The 26397-nt window shown below is 41.9% G+C and overlaps 1 protein-coding gene across 1 annotated transcript in view; it reads left to right on the forward strand.

Annotated features, from left to right (window-relative positions):
* LOC115569868 (uncharacterized) overlaps positions 1 to 26250 on the forward strand; it is a 207558-nt gene extending 181308 nt beyond the window's left edge. The window contains 14 exon segments of the mRNA XM_030398062.1: positions 4648 to 4666; positions 7311 to 8174; positions 8628 to 9081; positions 12709 to 12882; positions 17477 to 17650; positions 18070 to 18243; positions 19231 to 19271; positions 19413 to 19474; positions 21356 to 21402; positions 22647 to 22864; positions 23220 to 23485; positions 24634 to 24750; positions 24845 to 24986; positions 25249 to 26250. Of these exon segments, the coding sequence (XP_030253922.1) occupies positions 4648 to 4666; positions 7311 to 8174; positions 8628 to 9081; positions 12709 to 12882; positions 17477 to 17650; positions 18070 to 18243; positions 19231 to 19271; positions 19413 to 19474; positions 21356 to 21402; positions 22647 to 22864; positions 23220 to 23485; positions 24634 to 24750; positions 24845 to 24986; positions 25249 to 25637 (3141 nt within the window). The 3' untranslated portion in view covers positions 25638 to 26250.
* The last annotated feature ends 147 nt before the right edge of the window (positions 26251 to 26397 follow it).

Here is a 26397-nt window from a genome sequence, read left to right on the forward strand (position 1 = left end):
ACAGTCAAAATCTCAGAGCCAGTTTTGATTTACTTCCTGCTCTCACAGCATCTCTCTCTCTCACACTGTGTGTGAACCTCGCTCTCCCTCTGACTCTGAGCTCAGTTTGTTTCAGCAGTGACTCGTCTACAGACAGCAGGACCAGAACTCTCAGCAGGACCAGGACTCTCTGCAGGACCAGAACTCTCTGCAGGACCAGAACTCTCTGCAGGATTGGAACTCTCTGCAGGACCGGGACTCTCAGCAGGACCAGAACTCTCTGCAGGACCAGAACTCTCTGCAGGACCAGAACTCTCTGCAGGATTGGAACTCTCTGCAGGACCGGGACTCTCTGCAGGATTGGAACTCCTTGCAGGACCGGGACTCTCAGCAGGACCAGGACTCTCTGCAGGACCAGAACTCTCTGCAGGACCAGAACTCTCTGCAGGATTGGAACTCTCTGCAGGACCGGGACTCTCAGCAGGACCAGAACTCTCTGCAGGACCAGAACTCTCTGCAGGACCAGGACTCTCTGCAGGACCAGAACTCTCTGCAGGACCAGAACTCTCTGCAGGACCGGGACTCTCAGCAGGACCGGGACTCTCAGCAGGACCGGGACTCTCAGCAAGACCTGGACTCTCAACAGGACCAGGACTCTCAGCAGGACCGGGACTCTCAGCAAGACCTGGACTCTCAACAGGACCAGGACTCTCAACAGGACCGGGACTCTCAGCAGGACTCTCAGCAGGACCGGGACTCTCAGCAGGACATTGTACATTTGAATCAGTGAATGCTGAAGATGTTTCCACTCTCAGATGGCAGATCCTGACTCTCAGCCTCCAGACGAGGTTTCACAGAGGGAACAAGGAGCTGATGTTCCCCCGGCTGGCAGCTCTGAACCTGGGCTGAGTGGATGTGCACCTCCCTCAGACATGGAGCTCCAGGCTGGAGGGCAGCGAATCCAGGATGGTCCTGGAGGAGAGGAGGAGGAGGAGGGGGGGAGGAAGGAAGAGGAGGAGGTGCAGATAAAGCCTTACCAAACCCAGAGCTCCTGTGCTTCAGCTCCACAGAGGTACAGAGAACACATACAAGACGGCAGGCAGTGGTTCTGACCCAGTGGCTAGTCTGGAACCAGGTCGTCGTTCTCAGCCATTAAACTGGTTCCAGAGGACTGTCAACACTTTGGGGGCGGAGCTAAGGACCAAGCTAAAGAGCTAAAGACCAACATTTTTTATAAACCAGAGTTAGTGTCGTGTGTTTTGACTCCTGAGATTTTCTCCATTTTCACAATTTGAATCAACAGTGGTGCGAGCAAACCCGTTCTTAAAAGCTTCACAATCCAGAACCAGCAAAATTATAAAACATTGTTGGGAAAGATCGTAAAATTACAAGCAGAACTGATGAGAGGAGAACTGTTCTGTACCGAGCCCCCTAAGAGTCACAGTGTGTCGACCCCCCGGGTGCCTGGTAGGGCTGAATGATTAGTTTCGATCATCGAGTATTGAGTAGTTTCGATACCAAGTAATACAAGCTCAATATCACCAATACCTATACTTTCTATCATAAAAAAACTAAAAACTGGAGTTCTTCAAGGTAAATAACAGAAGTGTTGGGCTCTCTGAGGATCACTGCTGTGAAATACACTCCTGATCAAAATTTTGAGACCAGTTGAAAAATTGCAAGAATTTACATTTTGCACTGTTGGATCTTAAAAAGGTTCTGAGTAGAGTTTCAAAATGCAAAAAGAAGAAATGATATATTGAAAACAACAGTTAAACTGAAATAGGCTGTTCATCAGCTGATCAAAAGTTTAAGACCACAGCCTTTAAAAGCCAACATCTGCGCAAAAATGTGGATTCAATGTCATTTTCTGTCAGGCATTCACACTGTCATGATCTCCTGATGGCAAAAGCCAAAAAGCTTTCTCTCGTTGAACGTGGTCGGATTGTTGAGCTGCATAAGCAAGGCCTCTCGCAACGCGCCATCGCTGCTAAGGTTGGACGCAGTAAGACAGTCAATTTGAATTTCTTAAAAGATCCTGAGGGTTATGGAACAAAAAAGTCAAGTGGTAGACCCACTTGACTGAGCCGGAGGATCCAATTGGCTGTCCTTCAAGACACGGGACGATCCTCGTCCCAAATTAAGGCCGTTACTGGTGTAGACTGCAGCCCAATAACTATCAGACGGCATCTGCGAGAGAAGGGCTTTTAGAACAAAAAACGTCTTCAAAGGCCTCGTCTCCTTCAACGCCACAAAATTGCCCATTTGGACTTTGCAAGAGAGTACCAAACATGGGAGATTGAAAGGTGGGAGAAAGTTTTATTCTCTGATGAGAAAAAATGTAACCTTGATGGTCCTGATGGCTTCCAACGTTACTGGCATGACAAGGAGATCCCACTTGAGATGTTTTCTACGCGGCACAGTGGAGGGTGCGCCATCATGATCTGGGGTGCTTTTTCCTTCAATGGAACAATGGAGCTTCAGGTTGTGCAGGGGAGTCAAACGGCGGCTGGCTATGTGGAGATGTTGCAGAGGGCATCCCTCATGACTGAGAGCCATCGTCTGTGTGGTAATGACTGGGTTTTTCAACAGGACAACGCTGCAGTTCACAATGCCCACCTGACAAAGGACTCCAGAGGAATAACATCACTCTTTTGGACCATCCTGCGTGTTCCCCTGATCTAAATCCAACTGAGAACATTTGGGGATGGATGCAAGGGAAGTCTACAAAAATTGTCATCAGTTCCAGACAGTGGATGCCCTACATGAAGCCATCATCACCACTTGGAGCAACGTTCCCACTAGCCTCCTTACCTGGAAACACTCGCATCAAGCATGCCAAAACGAATTTTTGAAGTGATCAACAAGAACGGTGGAGCTACTCATTAGTGAGTCCTTTTTTGAAACTTTTGTTTCTGTTTCAGGAGGGTTTTGTTTTTTTTAGCTATGGTCTTTTGATCAGCTGATGAACAGCCTATTCCAGTTTAATTGTTGTTTTCAATAAATTGCTTACTCAAATTTTTTATTGTGTCTTCTTTTTGCATTTTGAAACTCTACTTAGAACCTTTTTAAGATCCAACAGTGCAAAATGTAAATTCTTGCAATTTTTCAACTGGTCTTAAAATTTTGATCAGGAGTGTACTAAAACTAAAAAGGTCTGTGGTCTCTGAGAGACATGAAAAGGTTCATATACTGACAATATCCAACATGTTTCAGTTTTATGACCATAATTCACTCAGATAAAGTTTCAGTGGACTGAAGACTTTATTCCTCCTCCCTTCTTCTCTGCTGCAGCTCCGTCTGCTGTTTCTAATGAGTCTGAACAAGTTTGTGATGTCAGCAGTGAACAGCTTTTCTGCACATGTCACAGCTCGCAACCCTTTCATTTACAGCTGTGAAGTTGATCCAAACAACACTGTCTTGTGTTAAACCATCACATTCAGTGGAGAAGCAAGAACACTTACATGTGTTCAAAACAATGGTGTTGTAAAACGGTCAGTAGACTGGAGCAGAAGTCCATTAACCAAACTGATCCCTTTGTATCCATCCGCCCTCCCTGAGCCTGTAGTAGTAGTCCTGGTATATAAAAAGCAAATCTGTTTTAGCAGCAAATAGACAAACAGACACAGTCACGTGACCAGTGATGAAGGAGGTGTTCCACATTTGCTCCAGTCGTATGAAAACTGGGCGGGAATAATGAAACTTAAGGTTAAAAAAGATTTTACAGACTCCATTTTGTTCAACAAAGCTGAGGGAGAAAAATGACAACTAATGCAGGGTGAGTGCTCATACAACATTTTATTATTTTACTGTTATTTAATTATTTCCCTGTCGACTGAAGGAATAAAACACGAGACTGTCTGCTGTTACTGAGAGAGAGAGAGAGAGAGACTTCCTGTTCTGTTGTCGGTGACTCCTGAACAGATGTTTCTTTGCTCTTGTGTTCTGAGCTTGTCATAACTGTTAATGTTTCACCTCTCAGACTGACTTCAGACCAGAACATGAGCCATAGAGAGGTGGAGGAAGAGGAGGATGGAGCAGAGTCTCCAGACCGTCTGACTCTGAAGAGTGGCGGGTCCAAAGAAGGACGACCTCCAGACCTCAGTACTGAACCAGAACCCTCCTCCACACAGTAAGAGACTGTTTCTCCTCATAACTGACTTGAAAATGATTTCCAGATGCTGCACTGTGGACTTGTCAGTGCTGCAACACTAGAGGAGAAGAGTAAAGAAAGGCAGTAGAGTTCATGAAGGACCTCAGTAGAGTTCATGAAGTAATCCAGTAATGAACCTGGACCCTCAGACAGAAACAGTCATCAGAGATGGTTTCCACTTTAAGCTAACCTGATGAAGATTCACTGTTTCATGTTTTCCTGTTCAAAGGCTCAAAATATGTAAAGAAAGGATGGAAACATGCAGTTTTGACCGCAGCTGAGAACTGAAACACTGAAAAACTCAAATCTACATATTTCAGTCGGGGCGGCTGTAGCTCAGCGGGTAGAGCAGCTCGGCCGGTGATCAGAAGTTCGCTGGTTCAAATCCCAGCTCCGGGCTGGGCTGAGCTGCTTGTCGACGTGTCCTTGAGCGAGATACTGAACCCCACGTTGCTCATCAGTGAGGGCCCTGCGATAAGCTGGCGACTTGTACCCTGCCCTCGCTCTGAGACGAGGCTGGGATTTGCTCCAGCAGCGGTTATGGACGATGACATGACATGACATATTTCAGTCAGCCTCAGCCAGTTGGATCTACTTAATCTAAATGCCCCATGTTCTTCCTCTAATGTTGAACTAAAACCTGTACAGCAGTGAAAATTTTTAGGCTAATTCTTTATATTTTGCCTGTAAATCCAGCTAGATTTGGGCCCAATCTGATATCATCAATAATATCATGAGTACTGATACTGTTATTTATTTATCACATATTAAACTGTCGTCATCATTCCTCGTACTGATACAGATTCCAAAGTCTGATTAATTGATTTCCGATTGACACTCTTGTGTGTTTCTTTAAAATAAAGAGATTGTCTCTCATATCCAGACAATATTTGACATCGATGATGTTGCTGATATTTGATTAGAAAGTGAATTAAAAATATATCAGGATGTGGTCTGAAGCATCACATGTAGATTAAGAGCTGCATTCAACATCTGAAGAGTCTGTTGGTCACCAGTAATGTAATGTGTTGTAAAGAATGTGTTCATCTCCACAGAGAAAGGAAGAGGAGGCATGTTTCTGTGGAGGAGCAGCCGTCCTGCTGTTCTTTGTGTCAGGACGTCCTGAAGGATCCAGTCTCTACCAGCTGTGGACACTGGTTCTGCAGACAGTGCATCAACTCATACTGGGACCAGTCTGCTTCATCAGAACACTCCTCCTGTCCCCAGTGTGGAAAAAGATCCAGAACAAGAGCTGGACTGCAGACAGTCAGTCAGGGCAGAACTGTACAAGGTAAGACTGAACATCTGACTGCTGATGTCATCATGTCTGAAAACAGGATTCGTCTTCATCCATTTGTTGTGCTGTCCAACAAACAGGGTTTGGCCCGGGTCTTAAAAAGTCTAAAACTTGACAGTCTCAATTTTAGGCCTTAAGAAGTCTTAAATACGTCCATATTTTGCATATTGGTCTTAAATTACATTTAGTCAGGTCTTAAATATGTACTTTCATTTACCGCTTCCGTTGTCCCCTTGTTTTTGTTTTGGGTAGATGTGTTGGTGAGGTTCACAGTCAGCTCTGTGTGTTGTTCTTCTGTATGAAGCATCAGGAACGTAAGTGGCATTTTGCCAACAGCCCGGTCAGAATTTATCGCCGCACATATCACCAGTTCTGGAAAGACTTCGATGGCGGAATCTGCTACAACCATGTGAAAGTGTAAGCCAACAAGTGTTGGCTTGAACAACCAGAATTCAGTTGGTTAAAAGCCTTACCTCATAATGCATAAGAAGCGCTCTGCCAGAGGACCCTCAGATTGGGCACACCTGGTGTGAAAAACACTGGTGTCACACACAAAATTGGAAAAACACCAGTTAGCTTCTAAAAGCCTCCAACGAAGTCACACTATCACACACTTCTGTACGCCTTCGTCACCAGTTCCCGGTCCAAGTTCATCCAATTCTGCTCGACCCGAACTCTGCGCCACCTCTGTCACCTCGCAGTCAAGCAACGTTCAAACCATTTTCTGCTCAGCTCCGACATTGAAAGTGGAGGTGCTTTGGATTTTGAACACCGTTGCTAAACATCAGTCGTACCAATTTGTTTGATGTGAGGGGCAGTATGTGACAGCCCCTCCTGTCCTGTCCTTTTCTGCAGCCTCTCATTTTCCACTGTTCAATAAACTGAGTGGAACTTCTCACACACACACACACACACACACACACACCAGGGATATTAAATGAAATTCCCAGATAAAAACTAAACTAAAACTACTTTATCACTTGTTAAACTAATTAAAACTAAACTGAAATAAAAAAAAAATCAACCTGAAAACTAAATTAAAATAAAAACTAATACAAATTTAAAAACTACAATATCCCTGACACTCACTCGCTCACTCCAATCTTCATTGTTTGAGTTGTTCTCTGAATGGCAATAAATTTGGTTATTTTTTCAAGTAATTATGGGACTGCTTTTTTCCTTACTTTTTCGTACTTCATGTAGGTTGAAAATGGTCTTAAAAAGGTCTTAAAAAGTCTTAAATTTGACTTGTTCAAACCTGCAGAAACACTGATGTATAACATGACAAAGACATGAAATCCCTTCTTTAGTTTTGGTCTTAGTCCTGAAAATAATCACCAGATTCTCATATTTACTCTCTTTCAGCTGATAGTGTTCTGCAGGAGGTTTTAGATGAACATAAGATCAGTCTGAGGAGGAGATGTGAACGTGTGACTGAAGGAAGTGATGGAACAGGAAGTGATGAAACAGGAAGTGATGAAACAGGAAGTGGAACCCTCCTCAACAGGATCTACACTGAGCTCTACATCACAGAGGGACAGAGTGAAGAGGTTAATACCCAACATGAGGTGAGACAGCTAGAGACAACTTCCAAGATGGAGACCCTCCATGACACTCCAATCAGGTGCTGCGACATCTTTAAAGCCTCACCTGACCAACAGAGACGCATCAGAGTGGTTCTGACCAACGGCGTCGCTGGAGTTGGAAAAACCTTCTCGGTGCAGAAGTTCACTCTGGGCTGGGCAGAGGGCTCCGAAAACCAAGATGTCAGTTTGCTGGTTCTGCTGTCGTTCAGGGAGCTGAACCTGATCAGAGATGAGCAGTACAGTCTTCTCAGGCTGCTCCATGTTTTCCATCCAACATTACAGAAGGTGACAGCAGAGAAGCTCGCTGTCTGTAAACTTCTCTTCATCTTTGACGGCCTGGATGAAAGCAGACTTTCACTGGATTTCAACAACCATGAGGTCGTGTCTGATGTCACACAGAAGTCATCAGTCAGCGTGCTGCTGACAAACCTCATCGAGGGGGAGCTGCTTCCCTCGGCTCTCATCTGGATAACTTCCCGACCTGCAGCAGCCAATCAGATCCCTCCTATATGCGTCGACAGGGTAACAGAAGTACGAGGCTTCACTGACGTCCAGAAGGAGGAGTACTTCAGGAGGAGGTTCAGTGATGAAGATCTGTCCAGCAGAATCATCTCACACATCAAGACCTCCAGGAGCCTCCACATCATGTGTCAGATCCCAGTCTTCTGCTGGATCACTGCTACAGTTCTGGACCACATGTTGACTACAGACCAGAGAGGAGAGCTGCCCAAGACCCTGACTGACATGTACTCACACTTCCTGCTGGTTCAGACAAAGAGGAAGAAGCAGAAGTACGATGAGGGACGTGAGACGAGTCCACAGGAGCTGACGGAGGCTGACAGGGAAGTTCTTCTGAAGCTGGGGAGGCTGGCGTTTGAACATCTGGAGACAGGAAACATCATGTTCTACCAAGAAGACCTGGAGCGCTGTGGTCTTAATGTCACAGAGGCCTCGGTGTACTCAGGAGTTTGTACAGAGATCTTCAGAAGAGAGAGTGTGATCTTCCAGAAAACAGTCTACTGCTTTGTTCATCTGAGTGTTCAGGAGTTTCTGGCTGCAGTCTACATGTTCCACTGTTTCACCAACAGGAACAGAACGACATTGGAAGCTTTTCTGTTGGAGAAAAAGTCATCTCTTGAAAAGACTGATTATGATCAAAGTCACGAAGATTATGATGAAGATGAAGAAAATGATGATGACTCTCATTATGATGGTTATTCTGACAATGATGACAAAGAAACATATGATGATGAATATGATGACGAAAATGACAATGATGAAGAAAATGATGATGACTCTCGTTATGATGAATATGATGACGAAAATGACAACGATGAAGAAAACGATGATGACTCTCGTTATGATGGTTATTCTGACGATGATGACAAAGAAACATATGATGATGAATATGATGACGAAAATGACAATGATGAAGAAAATGATGATGACTCTCGTTATGATGAATATGATGACGAAAATGACAACGATGAAGAAAACGATGATGACTCTCGTTATGATGGTTATTCTGAAGAATATAACGAAGACAAAGATGATCATGATGACTCAAATGTCCCTGATGACAATCATGATGACATTCTCTCTTCCTTGAAAGTCTTCCTGGGAAGAGTGATGGAAAAATCCATGAAAAGTAAAAATGGCCACCTGGACCTGATTGTTCGCTTCCTTCATGGCCTCTCTCTGAAGTCCAACCAGAGTCTCTTAGGAGGTCTGCTGGGTCAGACAGACAACAGTCCAGAAACCATCCAGAGAGTCATCAGCAACCTGAAGGAGATGAACAGTGATGATATCTCTCCTGACAGAAGCATCAACATCTTCCACTGTCTGATGGAGATGAACGACCACTCAGTTCATCAGGAGATCCAAGAGTTCCTGAAGTCAGAGAACAGATCAGAGAAGGAACTCTCTTTGATCCACTGCTCAGCTCTGGCCTACATGCTGCAGATGTCAGAAGAGGTTCTGGATGAGGTGGACTTGAGGAAGTACAACACATCAGAGGAGGGACGACTGAGACTGATTCCAGCTGTTAGGAACTGCAGGAAGGCTGTGTAAGTGCATGCATAATTATTGATACATTTTAAAAAATCAATGTAAAGTTATAGTTGTTTTTTTATCAAACATTTACATTACATTTACTAATTTTGAAACAGATATGTATATATATGATGTTGTTCATTACCATCCGAAATGAAGTTGAAAACAAAGGTTGCGATGTTGATTTGACTAGATTAGGCAACACCCTCTACTGGGCTCAATTTGGAATACTCTCCTCCAATCACACACATGTATTTCGCCCACTGAAATTTGTGTAAACCTTACCAGCCAAGTAGCATGTGTTTACAATAATTAATGTGGAGTTCACGGTATGGGCAGCGAGACAGCTGTCGGTCATAATACAACCTTTTTAGCAATCGGTGTAGGAGTGGTAGTGTCCATAGATAAATGACTATACCTGTGCTTATAGATCTAGGGATGAAACTGAACTGGGCAGAGCCATTGCCTTACCTTGCAGGGGTCCACAGACACGCTGCTGTCACCCTGTACACCTCATTGCCAGGGTCATTGAGGAGCATGGGGAAATCGAGATGTATCATTCCTAGAGGGGGTCAGGTTCAACACAGTTGACACACACCAGTCCTGAGTCGTTCATGTAAGCAGGAAGAAAGCCTTTTGGGCTAAGTTGGCCCAGGAGTCTTCTGTAACAGCAGCCGCCATAAGGGCTCCAGCTTTGGTAGCCGCTGAAGCGCAAACCTGTGTGTGGGAGAAGTTTGGGGAGGCTATTGAGAAGGACTTTGATTGACCCCAAGGGGTATTCCACCAGCACTCTTGGCCGCGCCGAGTCAAACCGAGCCATGCTGATTTGCTTTTCCATCACCACTTTTACTATGGGGAGTTGAGTGGAGTTGTGCCTGTGATAGACATGCTTCGGAGTATGACTGGTACAGGTACAAGGTGCTGAAACAAGTGTCTCCATTGGTTGGCTGGCCTCAGGCTTCAAAATAGGGTAAGCATTTCAGACACCTGGAGGGAGCTCAGAGTAGAGATGCTGCTCCTTCGTGTCAAAAGGAGCTAATGCAGCCGCGCCCAGAGGTGGTTCGTGTTGCAGCATCAGGGAAAACCATTGTGGGTACTGGATGTTCCATCAGTTGACAAACATCCACTTCCACCTCCCTGAACCTGGTCCAAATCTCCTTTTCCACCTCAGGGTGAAGCGTTCCCTCTGCATACTCATCAGCCCCATTATTGAGGAGAGACTTAAGAGACAACAGGTGCTTTGAAACCCACATCCACATGGTCCTCAACAGGGTAGCAAATTGAACTCTGCTGTGCCTGTTGATGTAAGCCTTTGCAGTGCGGTTGTCGGTGATCACTAACACTTTATCTGGGTCTTGAAGCATTGGACAACCAAAAATATTGCCTGAAGCTCAAGATGGTTGATGTGTTGGTCTTCTGTCAAAGGCCACACTCCACCTATCACTCTTTTCAACCAGGACTCTTCCCACCCTGCACAGGGGGAGTGGTTACTAAGTAGAGGTGGGTAAAAATATTGGTTCATCAATGCATTGCAATATATTTTTTCCCAATTCAATATCGATTCAAAAAATCCTCTGAATCGATTCAGGCAAGCAGCGGCCCCGTCCACCCGCTGTCCCTCGCCGGACGCCTGCCTCCAGCAGCTGGAAGCGCCTCGCCTGCGACCACGCTCGAGTTCAGTGTCAACGTTTTACTCCATTGTGTCTCGCCGGAGGTCGGAGGGACCGCAGTTATGTCTATGTTTATGTCAGACAAAAATTTACCATGCAGTCCCAGAAACAATGGCACTTTCTCATCTCAACTATGGTTGCACTATTTTATAACTAAACACATTTGTACTGCCCTCGCAGTGCGTGTGCCGATACAAAGCTAGACAGTCAGTCAACGGATAGAAGTTCCCCAAAAAACCACAAGGCTTGATCTTTTCTTGTCCTTTATGGAGTCTTCTATTTCTCCTCCGTAAAACTGAAATTATCACAGATAGAAACACAATTTACTTACAGTACTTACAGTAGCATAGTATGAACACATTTCAACTAGCATCCATAGATTAACAAAATGAAAAGAGTTAGCATAGACTGGCTAGCAAGGGATATTTACCGAAAACATAACTAATCATGTCTTAATTACAAAAATACACAATCATGTAACACTATTCACGTATTCCACTCACAGATAAATATTCTCCAAGGCAAAAGGCGTCCAACAATATTATTTAGCAGTCTGTTTAGCCGTCTGTGCTCACTTTTACACCCAAGCATGAGAACTGAGCATGCAACAGAAAAAACACAGCATAGCTGGACTTGACGAGCCGAGCGCTCACTCCGACGCTGGTTCTCTGAACCAAAGAGAAGACCTCTCACTCTGACACGGTTTCTTTGAACCAAAGCACATATACTTTTTAGACCTGCTTACTTATGAACTTTAGCTTAACATTTTAACTTTTGAACCCTCAAAGACAGTACAACATTGTGTGCCTTTGTTTACATTTCAGTTCAAACTAGAACTTCCTAGAGAAATGATTTATAATTTAAGATGATATTTTGATAATTATCAACAGATACTCTAATGAATTATTTGTTTATTACTACTTATTACTGAATCGATATCGAAGCATTTAAATCAATATTGAATCGAATCGATATTGAATCGAATTGTGACCTAAAGAATCTAAAACGAATCGCGAGGTTCTTAACCATACCCAGCCCTATTACCAAGCGACGCTTGTGCTTCTTGGTATACAGGCAAACCACTTGCATGCATTGCATACGCAGAACTTCCAGTGGTACCAGAGGATGGACTGCTGCCATTAACCACAGAGTCTGCAAGCCTTCAGATCAATGGTGGTCAACCAATCGCCCGGTTGAACCAGTGCCATTAATCGCTGAATGATTAATATATAAATTATCTTTAGGTTGATGCACTGGTTAAGGATGCAAAATGCAGATCCAGAATGGCTCTTTAACTCCCAATCTAGACTTGTGTTCAAATCACTAATCATTGATTCTGCTGAGTGATTGGCATACATTGAAATATGTCCCCTTCTTTATAACTGAAGGAAGATCATTCGTAAAAATTGTTTCGCAACAGTGGCCCAGGACAGCTCCGTTGAAGCGCTCCATGTCTCATGTTTCACCTCAAAATAACTTCACCATACCATATGTCATTTTCCTCCTATAACTCCTATAACTATTATCAAATAGCTGTAGTGAAGATTGAGAGAAGCCATAACATCCTATTTTCTTTTATCACTTACACATGATCAATGATGGCAAAAGGAGCTGAAAAATCAAGCAAAGCTACTCATAAATTTCCCTCTCCTCTATTTCCTGACATCAATCATCAACCATTTAAGTCAGTCCAACAAAGTTGTCCTTGGCCAATATTGGCTGTCAAATATTTTACTGTGTATGCCTGTTGGAAATAAGTGATTAAATCATTGTTGGACAAATATTGGCATTTTGGTGCCAAAGATGGAGGAAGAGGGAAAAGAAGTGTTGTTCAAATGAGGCAACGCAAAACAAATAATGAGTATTTTAGGGTAAATTTGTAGTTGGTCTATCTGTTGTCTGTTACATATTCAAAATATTAGACCATTAACTTTCAAGATAACAGCTTTTTACATGTATCTGTATTCACAGAATTCATAACTGCAGACTTTCAGATGCTCACTTGCAAGTTGTGGCCTCAGCTCTGAAGTGCAGTACCTCCCACCTAAAAGAACTGGACCTGAGCAACAACAGTCTGCAGGACTCAGGAGTGAATGAGATATCTGCCGGACTGGAGAGTCCAAACTGTAGGCTAGAGACTCTGAGGTCAGTTTGCTGTCTTTCTGGTGCTGTTAAATTCATGAATAAATTGTGATATTTTCTTTGCTTCATTTTTTTCACAAGTTTGGCTGAGCACAAGAAGTATAAAAAGTTTGTCAATCCAAATATCTTAGAAGGTGTTTTACGTATCACTCAAAATTACTTTTTCAGTGAAAAGGGATTACTTATTTTATAGGAACTAAGGTAGAAGTCCTATGAGGGAGGGCACTAACATATGAAAGATATTCAATGAGATTCTCACAAAATAATTGGTGTGCACATTCTGCATTGATCATTTGATGATCTCATGCTTCCCATTCTGCCTTCCCTTGGAGACTGGGACAGCGCTACACCGGGGCTAGGGGGTGATAGCCATGTCACCAATCTGTATAGCCCCAGTTAAGCAACCTCAAGCGTTTGAGTGCCCAATTTTTCCTTTGATAGTAAAGAAATATGTAAAAGTTAATTTCCAGCTTTTCATTCTGTTCTAATTCTGTTCCAATCTAATCCCTGATCGTGCATGTATGTCCAGATAACAGGCGTAGGGTTAAGATGAGGCTGATGGTAAGGAAGCACTTATCATACTTATTTTAACAACCAAGAAGGACAGTTAAAAGTTAGAAGAAAGTTAATATGGTCATAACTAAACTGCCATCAGACACCAGAAAGTATAAATCCATATGCCAGCATAGTTTATATGATGTGCACAAAACTCACATGCTTCAGGCGTAACCGAGTAACCTGACAGCTCTTTTTCTGTCTTTTTTTAAAGACAGGTTTTTAAGTGCATCCAAAAGCACAGACCTAGTTAAGAATATAGCCCAACTTCAATAAGAAGGCAGGATCCAGCATCAGTTAAGTAATTGCATGTAGTGTGTTTTCTTTAAATTTCCTCATTGAAGAAGTACTATTTCAGTCGCATTCCATCTGCTATTTATCAGAATGATCATTCTATTGAACAGACTGGCCGATCCGCTGATCATCCTGGGGATATAACTGCAGCCAACATATCACTTTGTTGATCTAGAGACTTACCCGAGATTCCACCAGATACGTTTCAGCTGTGTTATGGCTCTGGTTCAGTTTTGCTCTGCCATCTGCATGACTAGCGGAGCTGGGATGGAGCAGATACGCAGCGCAGCGGATCTGGTGGAAGTTAACACAGACTTATCAGCTCTGTCAGCGTGGCAGAAACGTAAGGCAGCGGACACGTATCTGGTGGAATCAGTTGATTAATCACCCACATTTCTCGTTGTGGCTGCACTTTGGGTATTACTAATTTTGTCTGTGAAGCTGTGATAGCCATTAAATCTGAAATATTCTTAGGAATGCACAGTTTGCTGATTATGCATATGGAACGAACTCACTTTTTATTGTTGCATTTAACAGTTTAGTTAATTTTCATTTATTATGGAATCATGGCCGCTGTCAAGTGCTGAAGTCCTTAACCTCAGCATGCAAAAAACATTTGTATAATTGCCTTGTGGTTTATATATATATTCTGCTGAACATTCTCCTGATAAGTTTGATTAAAAACAACATTTATGTGGAATGTGCTGCATATAATATCCACTTTTATAGTTACAGAACATTAATACTGTGAAGTCATGAAAATCAACTGTTTTCTTAGCACCCCACATATTGTTCAAAGCCCCCCAGCACCGGCAGAGAAAACAATCCTGGTGCTGTCCCTGCTGGAAAATTACTTTGGTCTCTATCTCTTCTGTGTATGCACCACTGCAGACAGATAGGGGCAGGTACCTGGACGCTGCGCACATTATTTTTGCAAGGTGAGCCTTGAAAAAGTTCTGTCTGCCTTTTATCAACACTTTTTGTGGGCCTACATAGGGGCAGGACCATTGTCAAGGGGAATAACAAGGTAAACTCTCTATTCAATTCAAGAATAAAGGTTGATAAAATGGCTTTCAGACAGTGCTTGGAGAGCAAGATGATGGATGTCCATTCCTTATTCTTCCATGTTGGAAAACTACATCACCAGCGTGACTGCGTGACAGAGTGACTGACACCTACATTGTTACTACACCCATGCAAATAGGTTGGTGAGGGATTCAAAAATCCAGTCTGATGATTTACAAATAAAGTCTGTCAGATATGATGTGAAACATAAATCAAATTTGCTTGCAGTCTGAACAAAGCCTAGAGGAGCTTACTGGCACTGTCGCATCCTACGTTCATTAGTTGTGAGGACTTGTGTGCCCACAAAAATGTTTTCCACATATAACAAACAGCTTAACTTGGGCAGCCTCATCAGACCATTGAGGGGCCTTGGGGGACAGATGTAGGGACAGAGTCCTGTTCTACTCCTGCACCAGCTCAGGAAGGACAATCTGCCTCAAGAGGTGCGGATCCAGTCCTACATTGCAATCATCCAGTGTGTTCTCTGGGGCAGCTCAATTTGCTCAATTTGATGATGTCTGTCAAAAGTTGACATTATGATGATCCACAATAACATAGTAACAGTCATTGACAAAGGGGATTATAGAAATTATATTTACCAATATCAATTCATTCACCAATTCATATAAAACTTCCCTTTCTTTTTCAGACTGATTTACTGCAGGTTGTCAGAGATCAGCTGTGCTTCTCTGGCCTCAGCTCTAAAGTCCAACCCCTCCCATCTGAGAGAGCTGGAGCTGAGTTACAATCACAAGTTTCAGGATTCAGGAGTGAAGCTGCTGTGTGATTTTCTGCTGAGTCCACACTGTAGACTGGAGACTCTGAGGTCAGTTCTGTTTCTGTTGTTAATGTTTTCATTTTAAATGATTCATAAAGTATTATTTTTCTTAGGTCTATATCCTATTTTATTTTATTGTAGTGCTCGCCATTCCCTATTTTCCATATTACTCCACTAGGCATAGCCACCAGAAAATGTTCAGAGAAGAAAAGATCTATCTTCTATTTGTCTGCAAAGTCTGACAGCTAAACAGATCCTTCACTCATCAAATAAAAGAGAAATGTCCTATGCTTCAACAAACAACGTTACAGGACCAAACCTGGCAATGGGTTAACTAGTGGTGACTTTGGCAACTTATATGAAGAAAAAATGCTGCAGTTATATGTGGAAAACTGTCTGTCATCCTTTCTGTCCTACCGAATCTTCTTCACATTTCTGCCTGAAAAACAGCGTCTGTCTGAGAGAAAACTGGTCAGGATGGTCAAGAGTCAACCAAACTACTACAAAGCATGTCTGCAATGAATTAGAAGCTGCTGGAAGACAGGTGTCAGTGTCCACAGTCAAGTTTGTTTTACATTAACATGAGCTGAGAGGCTGCTGTGGAACAAAGAAGCCCTTGTTCCAGTGGCACCTTTAAAGTTGAGTGAAGTTTCTTGCTGATCACATGGACAAAGAAAAAACCTTCTTTAGGAAAACTCTGTGGTCACATTAAACAACAACAGAGTTGTTTGGCCACAATGAGCAGCAATATGTTTGGAGGAGAGAAGGTGAGGCCTTTAACCCTAAGAACAACTGCCAGTGGATCTGCTGTTCTAAAGAAAGTAAATGGAATATTAAGAGGGAGGATTATCTCCAAATTCTTCAGGAAAATCTAAAATCATCAGCAGAAGATTGGCTCTTGGTGCAGACACATCACACCCAAACACATCAAAAGTGGTAATGGAATGGATCAATAGAATAGAGAATTGAGATTTTGGAATGGCCTTCCCAAAGTTCTGACTTGAACCCCATCGAGAACATGTGGACTGTGTGGAAGAAACAAATATGTGCCAGGAAGCCAATAAATGTGGTTGATCTTCACCGATTCTGTCAGGAGAAGTGGTTAAAGATTCAACCAGATGACTACCAGAAGCTTGTGGATGGCTATGAAAAGCACCTAACTGAGTTTAAAATGGCCAACCTTACTTGGTTTGGGTCCATTTGACCTCATATAGGGATGGTTCATTGTTCTGTGTGATTAGCTTTATCCTATGAGGAAACATTTCTATCCTGATGGGAGTGGTCTCTTCCAGGATGGATGGCCCAATCCCTAGTGCATGAGGGCTCACTGTATGGATTGATGAGTGCTAAAATGATGTGAATTGGATGCCTTTGCAGTCAACAGATCTCAACCCAATTGAAGACCTATGTGAAATTTTGGACTGACGTCGCAGACAGCGCTTTTCACCACCATCATCCAAACAACAAAAAGGGGAATATCATTCAGAAGAAAGTGTTCCATCAGGCCACCATCTCACCAGAGTTCAGGCTTGAATGGCAAGGGAGACTGAAGTTTTTAGATTGATCCAAATACGCCAAAATCAGTGGTGTCTAATCTGAGCTGAGTCCCATAGTCCAAGTTTGGTGGAAATTTGGTGTTCAGTAGTTTTTGTGTAATCCTGTTTACAAACAAACCAACCAACTAAATCAACTGAATGAAACTGAATTTGAAGAAACAACAGTGTTGACATTCTGTCAAAGATATGTTCTGTGTAATATAGTTTGTAGCACCTACATTACGTCTGACAAATTGTTACAGACCTGGGATTTATATTTATCACAGTGGTGTCGCACTCAGAACTTTCGGCAGGCTCCACATTTAAGACTTTGTGGGTTTTTTATCCAAATTGTTCATTCTTGTTTCAGTTTGAGTTGGTGCAGTATATCCGAGACCAGCTGTGCTTCTCTGGCCTCAGCTCTGAGGTCCAACCCCTCCCATCTGACAGACCTCGACCTGAGTGGAAACAACCTGCGGGATTCAGGAGTGAAGTTGCTGTGTGATTTTCTGCCGAGTCTAAACTGTAGACTGAAGACTCTGAGGTAAGACACCATTTTTTACTTCTGTCTTCAGATTAATATGATGTGAAAGTTGTGGTGACACTAACTGCAGACATCAGAGTGATGCTATACTGATTCACACTTTGTATCTTAATGCTAAAGTCTGTTTTCTTCTTCTGGAATTTAGTCCATTGACTGTGGCAGAGCAATGTTTAGCTACACCTATGCTGGAATGTATTAAAGTAGCAGCTCATTGTGATTCATACTAATGACAGCTCTTTTTCATTTTTTTTCATTTTCAAGTTTTAAACCTGTATCCTGTTGGGTTCAGGTGTTGAGAGTTAAATTTTCTAAATTTCTGCATTCAAAACCTTCTTCCGCTCTGAACGGATTATTAGGCACTGAATGATTTCAAGCAGGAACATAGTCTTCTAAACTAACATAATTTTTTCTTTATTCAGATTGAGGGACTGCAGATTGTCAGAGATCAGCTGTGCTTCTCTGGCCTTAACTCTGAAGTCCAACCCCTCCCATCTGTGTGAGCTGGACCTGGACTACAACAGGCTGCAGGATTCAGGGGTGAAGATGCTGTCTGATCTTGTGGAGAGTCCACACTGTAGACTGAAGACTTTAAGGTCAGTATAAGAATAGCGTTATGTTATGCTGTTTTCGACAGTATTGTACCAAACACAGGGAGGTTAATGTGTTACTCTCATGGAATGTACGTCAAGTTCCACGTCAAGTTCCACCTGTGTGAGTACCGCAACCAATCAGTTGGAGTTGCTAGCTTAGTTACAAGGTATATAACCCTCACAACAAAGTCTACAGAGGTACCTCTACAAGGAATTGAGCCTTGGTTTTCTGCTACGGTAAACAATACTTCTTCCCATGGGTGGTTGCAGTAGTTGTAATATTATCAGAAAAATAAGAATTTACAGTAGAGTATTTTTTTTTTGTGATGTTTATTGATTTCGACAGATGACTCGTTATTTCCTTGAAATAAGGAGGCAGACGACATGAGTGGTGGCCAAGATTATAAAAGTTTTTAACTTTCAATTGTTTTTTAGTTAGTTTAGTTTTCAGAGTGCGTTTGCCAGTTGTAGTTGACTGTCAGTTTTTCGAAATTTCAGTTTTTTCATATATTCAGTTTATAGTTTAACAGGAGTTTTACTTTGTTATTGTTTCGACTAGGTATGATGTGGCAGAAGTATGTAGCTACATATGCATCTAAAATACATGAAAAATGTTCTACAAATTCAAATATGTGTCTTCTATGTTTGTATTGCATGAAGAAGCTACAACTTTCATTTTACTGTGCAACTGTATGTTGCAAAATGTCAATAACCTTATTGCTAATGCACAAACAAAAAAGAAACAGGCATTTTTTAAAAAAGCATTTCTATAATATTTCAGTTCAGATTTTTTCACTGCGTATATTAATTCCAGTTTTAGTTTAGGATAGTAACCCTGGTGTTAGTCAGTTTTTTAGTCTTTGCTGTGACAATGTAACACGATGTGAAGTGATCACTTGGCTTGTGTCAGGACTTTGAAGCTGGCTAATTCAAAGAAGACATCAATTTAAATTTGATCCATAACTTTAGGGATTGTGTTCATCCCTACAGGATTGATGGCATGTTGATGACAGCTGACGAACCTCAAAAATGTGAGTAATGAAACAGTGTCCACCATTCATCAAGGTCAAGTACATTCAAATCTTATTTTAAAATGAGCATGTGATCCTAATTATTTTTCACACTATGCAAGTTTTCATTATTGCTCTTTCTGTTTCACTTCTCTCCATCAGATTACTCTGATGTCAAACCGGATGTGACAAAAGAGTGCCACCTGCCCGCTGATGACAAAAAGGTAAGAAAGGAGCATTTGCACAGTATCCTCCAGTATATGACTATATTTTGACATATGTATGTCTTCACCAATGGAAATAATATGTTGACCTAAAACTGCAGAAATTATAGATTTGTATTTATTAGTATTTACAGTCTTAACACTCTGCATTGAATTTGTTTAATTAGTAAAACAACAATGGAATTACTCAAAAAGATGTGGCAAGAAAATAGGTTCCAATTTACTCTCAACAGTCCCTCATTACAGCTAAAGAAAAAGTCTTTGCACCAACTGTTTTTATTTAACATGACCAGTCAGTGGCACCTTAGCACACACATAAATTCATCTAATAAGAGCTACATTTTAACAAGAGAAATGCTGCTGAAATATCCATGATAAGCTCAGTGTTGTACAGCGGTTGTATTTAGACTCTTGATAGACTCGTCATGGGTGTGTTTTTGGCTTAGGGCCAGAATATCATTGAGTTTCACCCTTAACAGGATGTGATTGCCACTTCCTGTTACTGGAGACAAAGACAGACTGTGCTGGTGTCTTCCTCTTTCAGCCATCCAACACACGGCCTGACAATAGCGTCCTCTGCACTTGCCTGCAACTGGGCATAATTATATGTATATGTGTGATTAAAAGGAAGACCTTCTATGGTGCAAATGATGGAAACAATTTCATGAGTGTTGGGCTAATTCATCCCTACTATCTGGTAATGTGAGGGTTTTACCGATCCAGTCCTCAACCTCCTGAACTGCTCACAGACTCATCAGGGCCACCCCAATGATTTCAAACATGTGTATTAGTGAGTTAAAATCTGGATGTTTACATGAGTTTTTTACAAGCAAGACCACAATAACCAATGAGATGTTATTCCCAAAGCAGCTGACTTTATTAAGATAAAATAATCCTGTATTAGTCCCACAATGGGGACATTTGCAGTATTACAGCAGTGAACGGGATAACAAAAAAAGAGAGCATCAATTCAAGACAGTAGAAACAATATGAATAAGAAACAAAAGACCCCAAAATATGCACTACTGCACATTGGGAAGCAGCAATTGCCAAACATTGTACAGCTGTTGGCCCCAGAGGATAATATTGATTACAGAAATATACAAATTTGTAGACTTTGCCTATCTCTGCAATGCAAATCAAACACCAGCTGTCTCCCCGGATGTGGCTGTTAACATGACGTCACAGTGATTGGGTTTGTTCTGTTTGCATGTGCTGCATCGCTCCCTCTGGCACGGCAATCTTAATAATATCCTGGAGTGTGTGATGCGCCATTATATTCTAGTCTAGTGTATGCATGTTTAAGATTAGAATAAACATCTGTCAAGTTTCAGAATTGGATAGAATTTTTACAACTTCTGAGCTCGGCTTTAAACTGCAACTGTCATATAATTTGTATGCTGAAAAACTGATATTTTAAGATGTTTACAGAGTTTCCATGCACAGTTTTCCGTTTGAAAAATTACTGCAAGCTTTTACTGTACAATTGCGTATTTCAACTGAAACAAAAGCCATTTATTTCCCTCAGTGCTGTAGTGATACATGAGCTGTATCTATAACATATCCACCTGCTGCAGCCTGACATGCTGGACCTGTCTCTTTCTCTCATTCTGTTCTTCTCTCTCTCCCTTTTTTCTGTGGTGGTTATGTAGCCTATATTTGAACGTCTCTTCCAGAGTTTTTGCTTTCCTGCATTGATAACAAGGTTGGCCTTATAGATTTGAACAGTTACATCATTGATTCTATTTCCTCTCTGATCCATACTTGGATACTGATCCGTGCTTGAGTTGAATATTGACAGTGTGAGTTTACCATTTTGTTACTTTAGACAACACAAGTTGGCATTTCTCTGAAATGAACTCTTGCCTTCTGTAATCACAGGCTCCACTGTCCTTCTCACCTGAGCAGGCACCTGACTCTTCATACAGGTAATCATATAAAATGACAAAACATTATTCCAGTTTCTTTCGAGACTCATTAAGTAACAAGACTCTGTTGTCTGTGTTGAGATGGCCAAAGCTGAAAACAGTAGGTTGAAGAATTATAACACAACGTGGTCACAGCAGTTGGAAAACAGCCTAATTTATAAAACTGTGTAGAATGCAAACAGATGGTGCAAGCGCAAAAATGTATCCTTATAATCCTTGAACAGCTTCATATTCTGTGCATTGCACTCTGCAATGCAAATCTTTAAGGGCTTTAGACCCCTTGCAGCTCAATGCATGGATTCATAGAAGTGCACCACTTGGTTTAAGTTAAATATATACCTACGTAGGTCATAAAATCACACTTTGAATATCTAATAAAACAATACAGACTGTGTCTAGGATTTACTGGCATCTTGTGTTGAGGTTGCAGACTGCAACAAAAGAAATATCCTCACCTGGCTCTCCTTTATAGTGGCCACGAAAAACGCAGAAGTCCCTCTGTTGAGTCAGTGTTTAGTTTGCCCATTCTGGGCTTCTATACAAACATTGGGGTGCAACATGATGGACTCAGTGGAAGAGGACCTGCTCCCTCTGTAGATATAAAAGGATCATTATACACTAATGAAAATATGATTATATTCAATTTCTGCCAATGTCTACACACAGACCTTTAATTCCAAAATCCCCTGTCTAACTTCTTTAGGCTTCTGGTCAGGTGCATTCATAAAGAGCAGCTCAATGAAGTTAAGGTGAAAAAAAGTGTTGATTTGAGAACTTGTTAATACCATTTACATATCAGGCCCTTGAGCAGTTGAGATCTTATGGATCCATATGAACACCACCAACACAACTTAAAAATATGTAGAAATTCAGAGTTAAAATGTCTAAAACTGACATTGTTCTCCATGTTGTTGAGTTGTGTTCTCACATTATCCCAAATGATTCCAACAATGTTCTATTCACACCAGAGAAATCCTCCAGGTTCCTCGAGGTAACAGTGAGTTTCATTTGGTTGCCTGTCATTTCTTTGGGGATAGGGAAATTTTCATCAGTAACAGTAGTTACCAGTGTGTTCACCACCAGTTCACCCCTCCAGCTCCAGTCAGCAGTCAACAGAACAGAACAGAACCACCCGACAGTGGAGGTCAGCTCCGGATCACTGCTGCAGTCAGGCTGATCAACAGGAGTGAAGAGAAATCACCTAAATCAATAATGCTATATTTCAACATTTCTATGTCCTGCAGGTTCAGGTGTCCTGGTCCAGGTGTGTTCCAGTGTTCTTTGACTGGCCTGGTGTTTGTTATGGCTCAGGAGGCGGAGCTGCTGTACAGGACTGTCCAATGGGATGAGAGCCTCCTCCAATCTGCTGGCAAGAGACCTGCAGGGATGCTGTTTGATATCAAGTGTTCAGAGGATGAAGCTGTCTGTCAGCTGCACCTGCCACACTCTGAAACTAAGGATGGTAAAGACATGGTTGTCTTCAGTGTTGAATGATGAATTAGTAAAATGTAAAGATGTTTGTGCAGTACTTTGCAGCATTCAGTGACATGCAACAACAACTTGTCCACACAAGTTGTTGTTGCATGTTGAAAAGTTGAAAGTTGAAAAGTACACGCATCCAGTTAGATCACAATGTGGGTCATGAAAAATGATAAGTAAGTAAGTAATAGATGACGGACGAGGCTAACTGGCCCCAGTACTGCAGAGATGACAACAGCAGATTAATTTGAACTCTCTGAACTTAAGTGGTCAAACATAAAATTGCCAAAGATGAACCCGCAGCAAAACAAAAGTTTAACAGCTCTTTCCTTTAACAGCGTTGCTTGTTGATGGCCTGTTGTCTGTCGTCCACATCACTGACGATGGGATGAGCATCTTGGAGCCGCTGGAGATCACAGACACTCATGTGGCTGTGAAGGTCCCTCACCTCTCTGCCTTTGGTCTGGTCTGGGATATTGTTAAAAGAGTACTCAACATCTCACTGCCGTTGAATGGCCAAGTTCTGCTGTTCCTCCGGCCTCCAGACAGAAGACATCGAGTACTTGATGTATTTCTGCTGCAGGACAACATCCCTGTGCATGAGGTAAAGCATGTGTCGTGTTTACCATCAGCCTAAACTCGTGTTTTTAGATACAGCTCATTCCACAGGGGTGATTCAGGTCAGGCACAAGTGTGAAACTTTCTCATGCTGTGTTAAGAATCAAAATCAGTCTGTAAATTTTCAGATGAATTTATTTTTAATTTTTTACAATTTAAGCGTCACTCTACAGCCAGGATTGTATATTGATTGTTGTAGTCCCTTTATGCTACATATAAAAACAAAATCATATGGATGATAAACAGTAAACTAGATTTATCGCCTCGCAATTGTTTCAAGTCAGCACTATGTATATATAATCATTTGAGCTATGAGTCGCCCCCATCATCACTATAATTTCCAGTAAGAAAGATGCTGTTTCTATTTACTGGCTGGCCACACGAGCTGTGAGAGCAGCAGATGTGCGAGGGGTGACATTTTGGTGTCCATGTTGAGGTTAGAGCAGCTTCACTGGTTGCATGAGTTACGCTTCTACTGCGTGTGTCAAGTGAGGCTGCAGCGGCATCATCAAGAGATTCAGAGTCCCGCTCAATTTTACTGTGACGGAACATCGTTATGTCACAGTGAAGTCTGATCTTTGACCACCAAATTCTAACCAGTCCATCCTTTGTTCCAATTGGATACCGAAATTTATGAAATGTCCTCAAGGCGTTCAGTCAGGATGCAAGAATTTGACACAGGAATTTATCCTTCTGAAGTTTCAGTCAAAATTAGCAGCAGCTACCAGCCTGTTTGTAGGATTTGTGCAAGTGGTGGTAGATTTGCTTCACTCACCGACCAAAAAGACAATCTATGAGTGAGATTAGATATTTTCCATTGTTTGCCCCCTTTACAGTTTTAGATCTTACCTCTTTAAAGGCCATTTTAAGAAGCATCTCATTTCTCTGGTCTTTAGCTATCATGAAGACATGACCGATGACACACTGTTGTTAGTAATTGTTTGATTTTATTTAATTGTTCTCTGTGTATTCTTTGCTAGTATTAATTTGCTTGTATCCTCTTGATTATGTCTGTCTCTGTCATTTTATTTGAGTGTAATTCTCATCCGTCATCTGTCTGACATGTGCTCTATAAATAACATGGACTTGACTATCTGAGCATAAATGCCAAAATAAAATGTCCTGTGACTGAAGGTTGCTGCTCAACAAGGAGGTGCTGAGTACATCAGGACCTCTTCAGACTGTCGTCTCAGCATTGATCAAAGTTACAGTGTCTGCTGTGAACATGAGGACTGCACAATACAGCCTGAGGTGAGTCGACACTTAAAAATAGAATTATCATTAATATGGAAAGTAAACATTTTTGCAACAGAGCTGAAAATGACACATTGCTTCTGGCTTTCAGCGTGCACCGTTTAGTCCAAAGTATGGACCAAACTTCCATCCAACATTTGAAGTTTTCCTGACGACAAACGCAGAGGAAGTGACTTTGATGGTCCAGGACCAAGACAGGAAAGACGTCTGGAGACGTAATGTGTATCTGAGAGGTAAAGGCTTCACCAACCTCAAACAGAGTTTAGAACCCAGCAATAGATTCAAATAGAATAGATAGTGCCTGTGTGTTCACGAGTTAGCGATTATTATTAGGGTGATCAAGTGATCAAGAGTCATAATAACTGAAGCACCAGCTGCACTTGTCTGTATAAATATATGTGGGCTAATCAATAATAATAGTGTTGGTAATTTTCACTTGATTAAGTTGCTAAGCTAGATCTTCATGAATTTATGATATGCTATTTTGTGTTTCAGCAGAGGACAGAGTCCCAGCAGAGGACAGGGTCCCAGCAGAGGACAGGGTCCCAGCAGTGATCAGGGTCCCAGCAGTGATCAGGGTCCCAGCGGAGGACAGGGTCCCAGCAGCGGACAGGGTCCCAGAGGAGAGGCTGCTTTCTGTTCGGACAGAGTTTGTAAACCGAGTGTCTGAACCTGTTCTGAACCAGCTCCTGGATGAACTTCTTCAGCGTGAAGTTATAACAGATAATGAACTGCAGTCAATCAGAAGTGTCAGAGTCCCAGCAGATAGAGCGAGAGATGTGATCGACACAGTGCGAGGAAAGGGAAGAGAAGCCAGCTCAGTCCTGATCGCTGCTCTCTGTGAGGTGGATCCTCTCCTCTACAGACAGCTGAACTTAAGCTGAAGCTAAATCAAAAAAGTGTGTTGATAATTCTCTCTATTCTCTACTGTTAATGCCTGTGGTTCTGATGAGTGGTCTTGTACTCTGACAGTGTGTGACTGTAGTTGGAGAAAAAAGGACCTAACAAACCACTGGTTCTTCTCAGGGAAACGTTTCTTTCTTTTTTACAAAGCTGTGTGAATGTATCATGGTTACATGTAGTTTCTTTGACAAACAAGGTCAGAAGAAGAACTGAAACCTTGTCAACTCATGTGGACAGGTCTTCATGTCAGTCTGCATCAGCTCAGGTGAATTCTTATCTTATCACATCGTTCCAGTGGTTATCTATCCAACTGTGCTGCCTCTAACATTCACAGTGTGTTCTGTCTGAACACATAAAGTTCATACTGTGTGGCACATCAGACAGGTTCAGTCTCACACAGACAGTCAGACCAGGTTTTGTTTTTGAGCCTCCTGTTTTTTTATTCAATAAAATGCTCCGACAATGTTTCAGTCGTTCTTTTACTGGATTCAAACCAGTTTAGTCTGATTTGTTTTGCTTTGAAGTTAAACAGCCGAACATCCGCTCCAAATATGTGTCACTGTCACATATTTGGAGTGGATATATATATATATATATATATATATATACACAAATATAATCAGGTCATCACAAAATGTCTTTTGTCAACACATTCAAAAAATGTAAGAAAACAATAAATAAATAGTAGCCATTGAAATAATGGCATGATTTCTAATTTAAGACTGCCATGGTTTCCATTTT

The sequence above is a fragment of the Sparus aurata genome, chromosome 19 (assembly GCF_900880675.1).
Source record: "Sparus aurata chromosome 19, fSpaAur1.1, whole genome shotgun sequence".
NCBI classification, from domain to species: domain Eukaryota; kingdom Metazoa; phylum Chordata; class Actinopteri; order Spariformes; family Sparidae; genus Sparus; species Sparus aurata.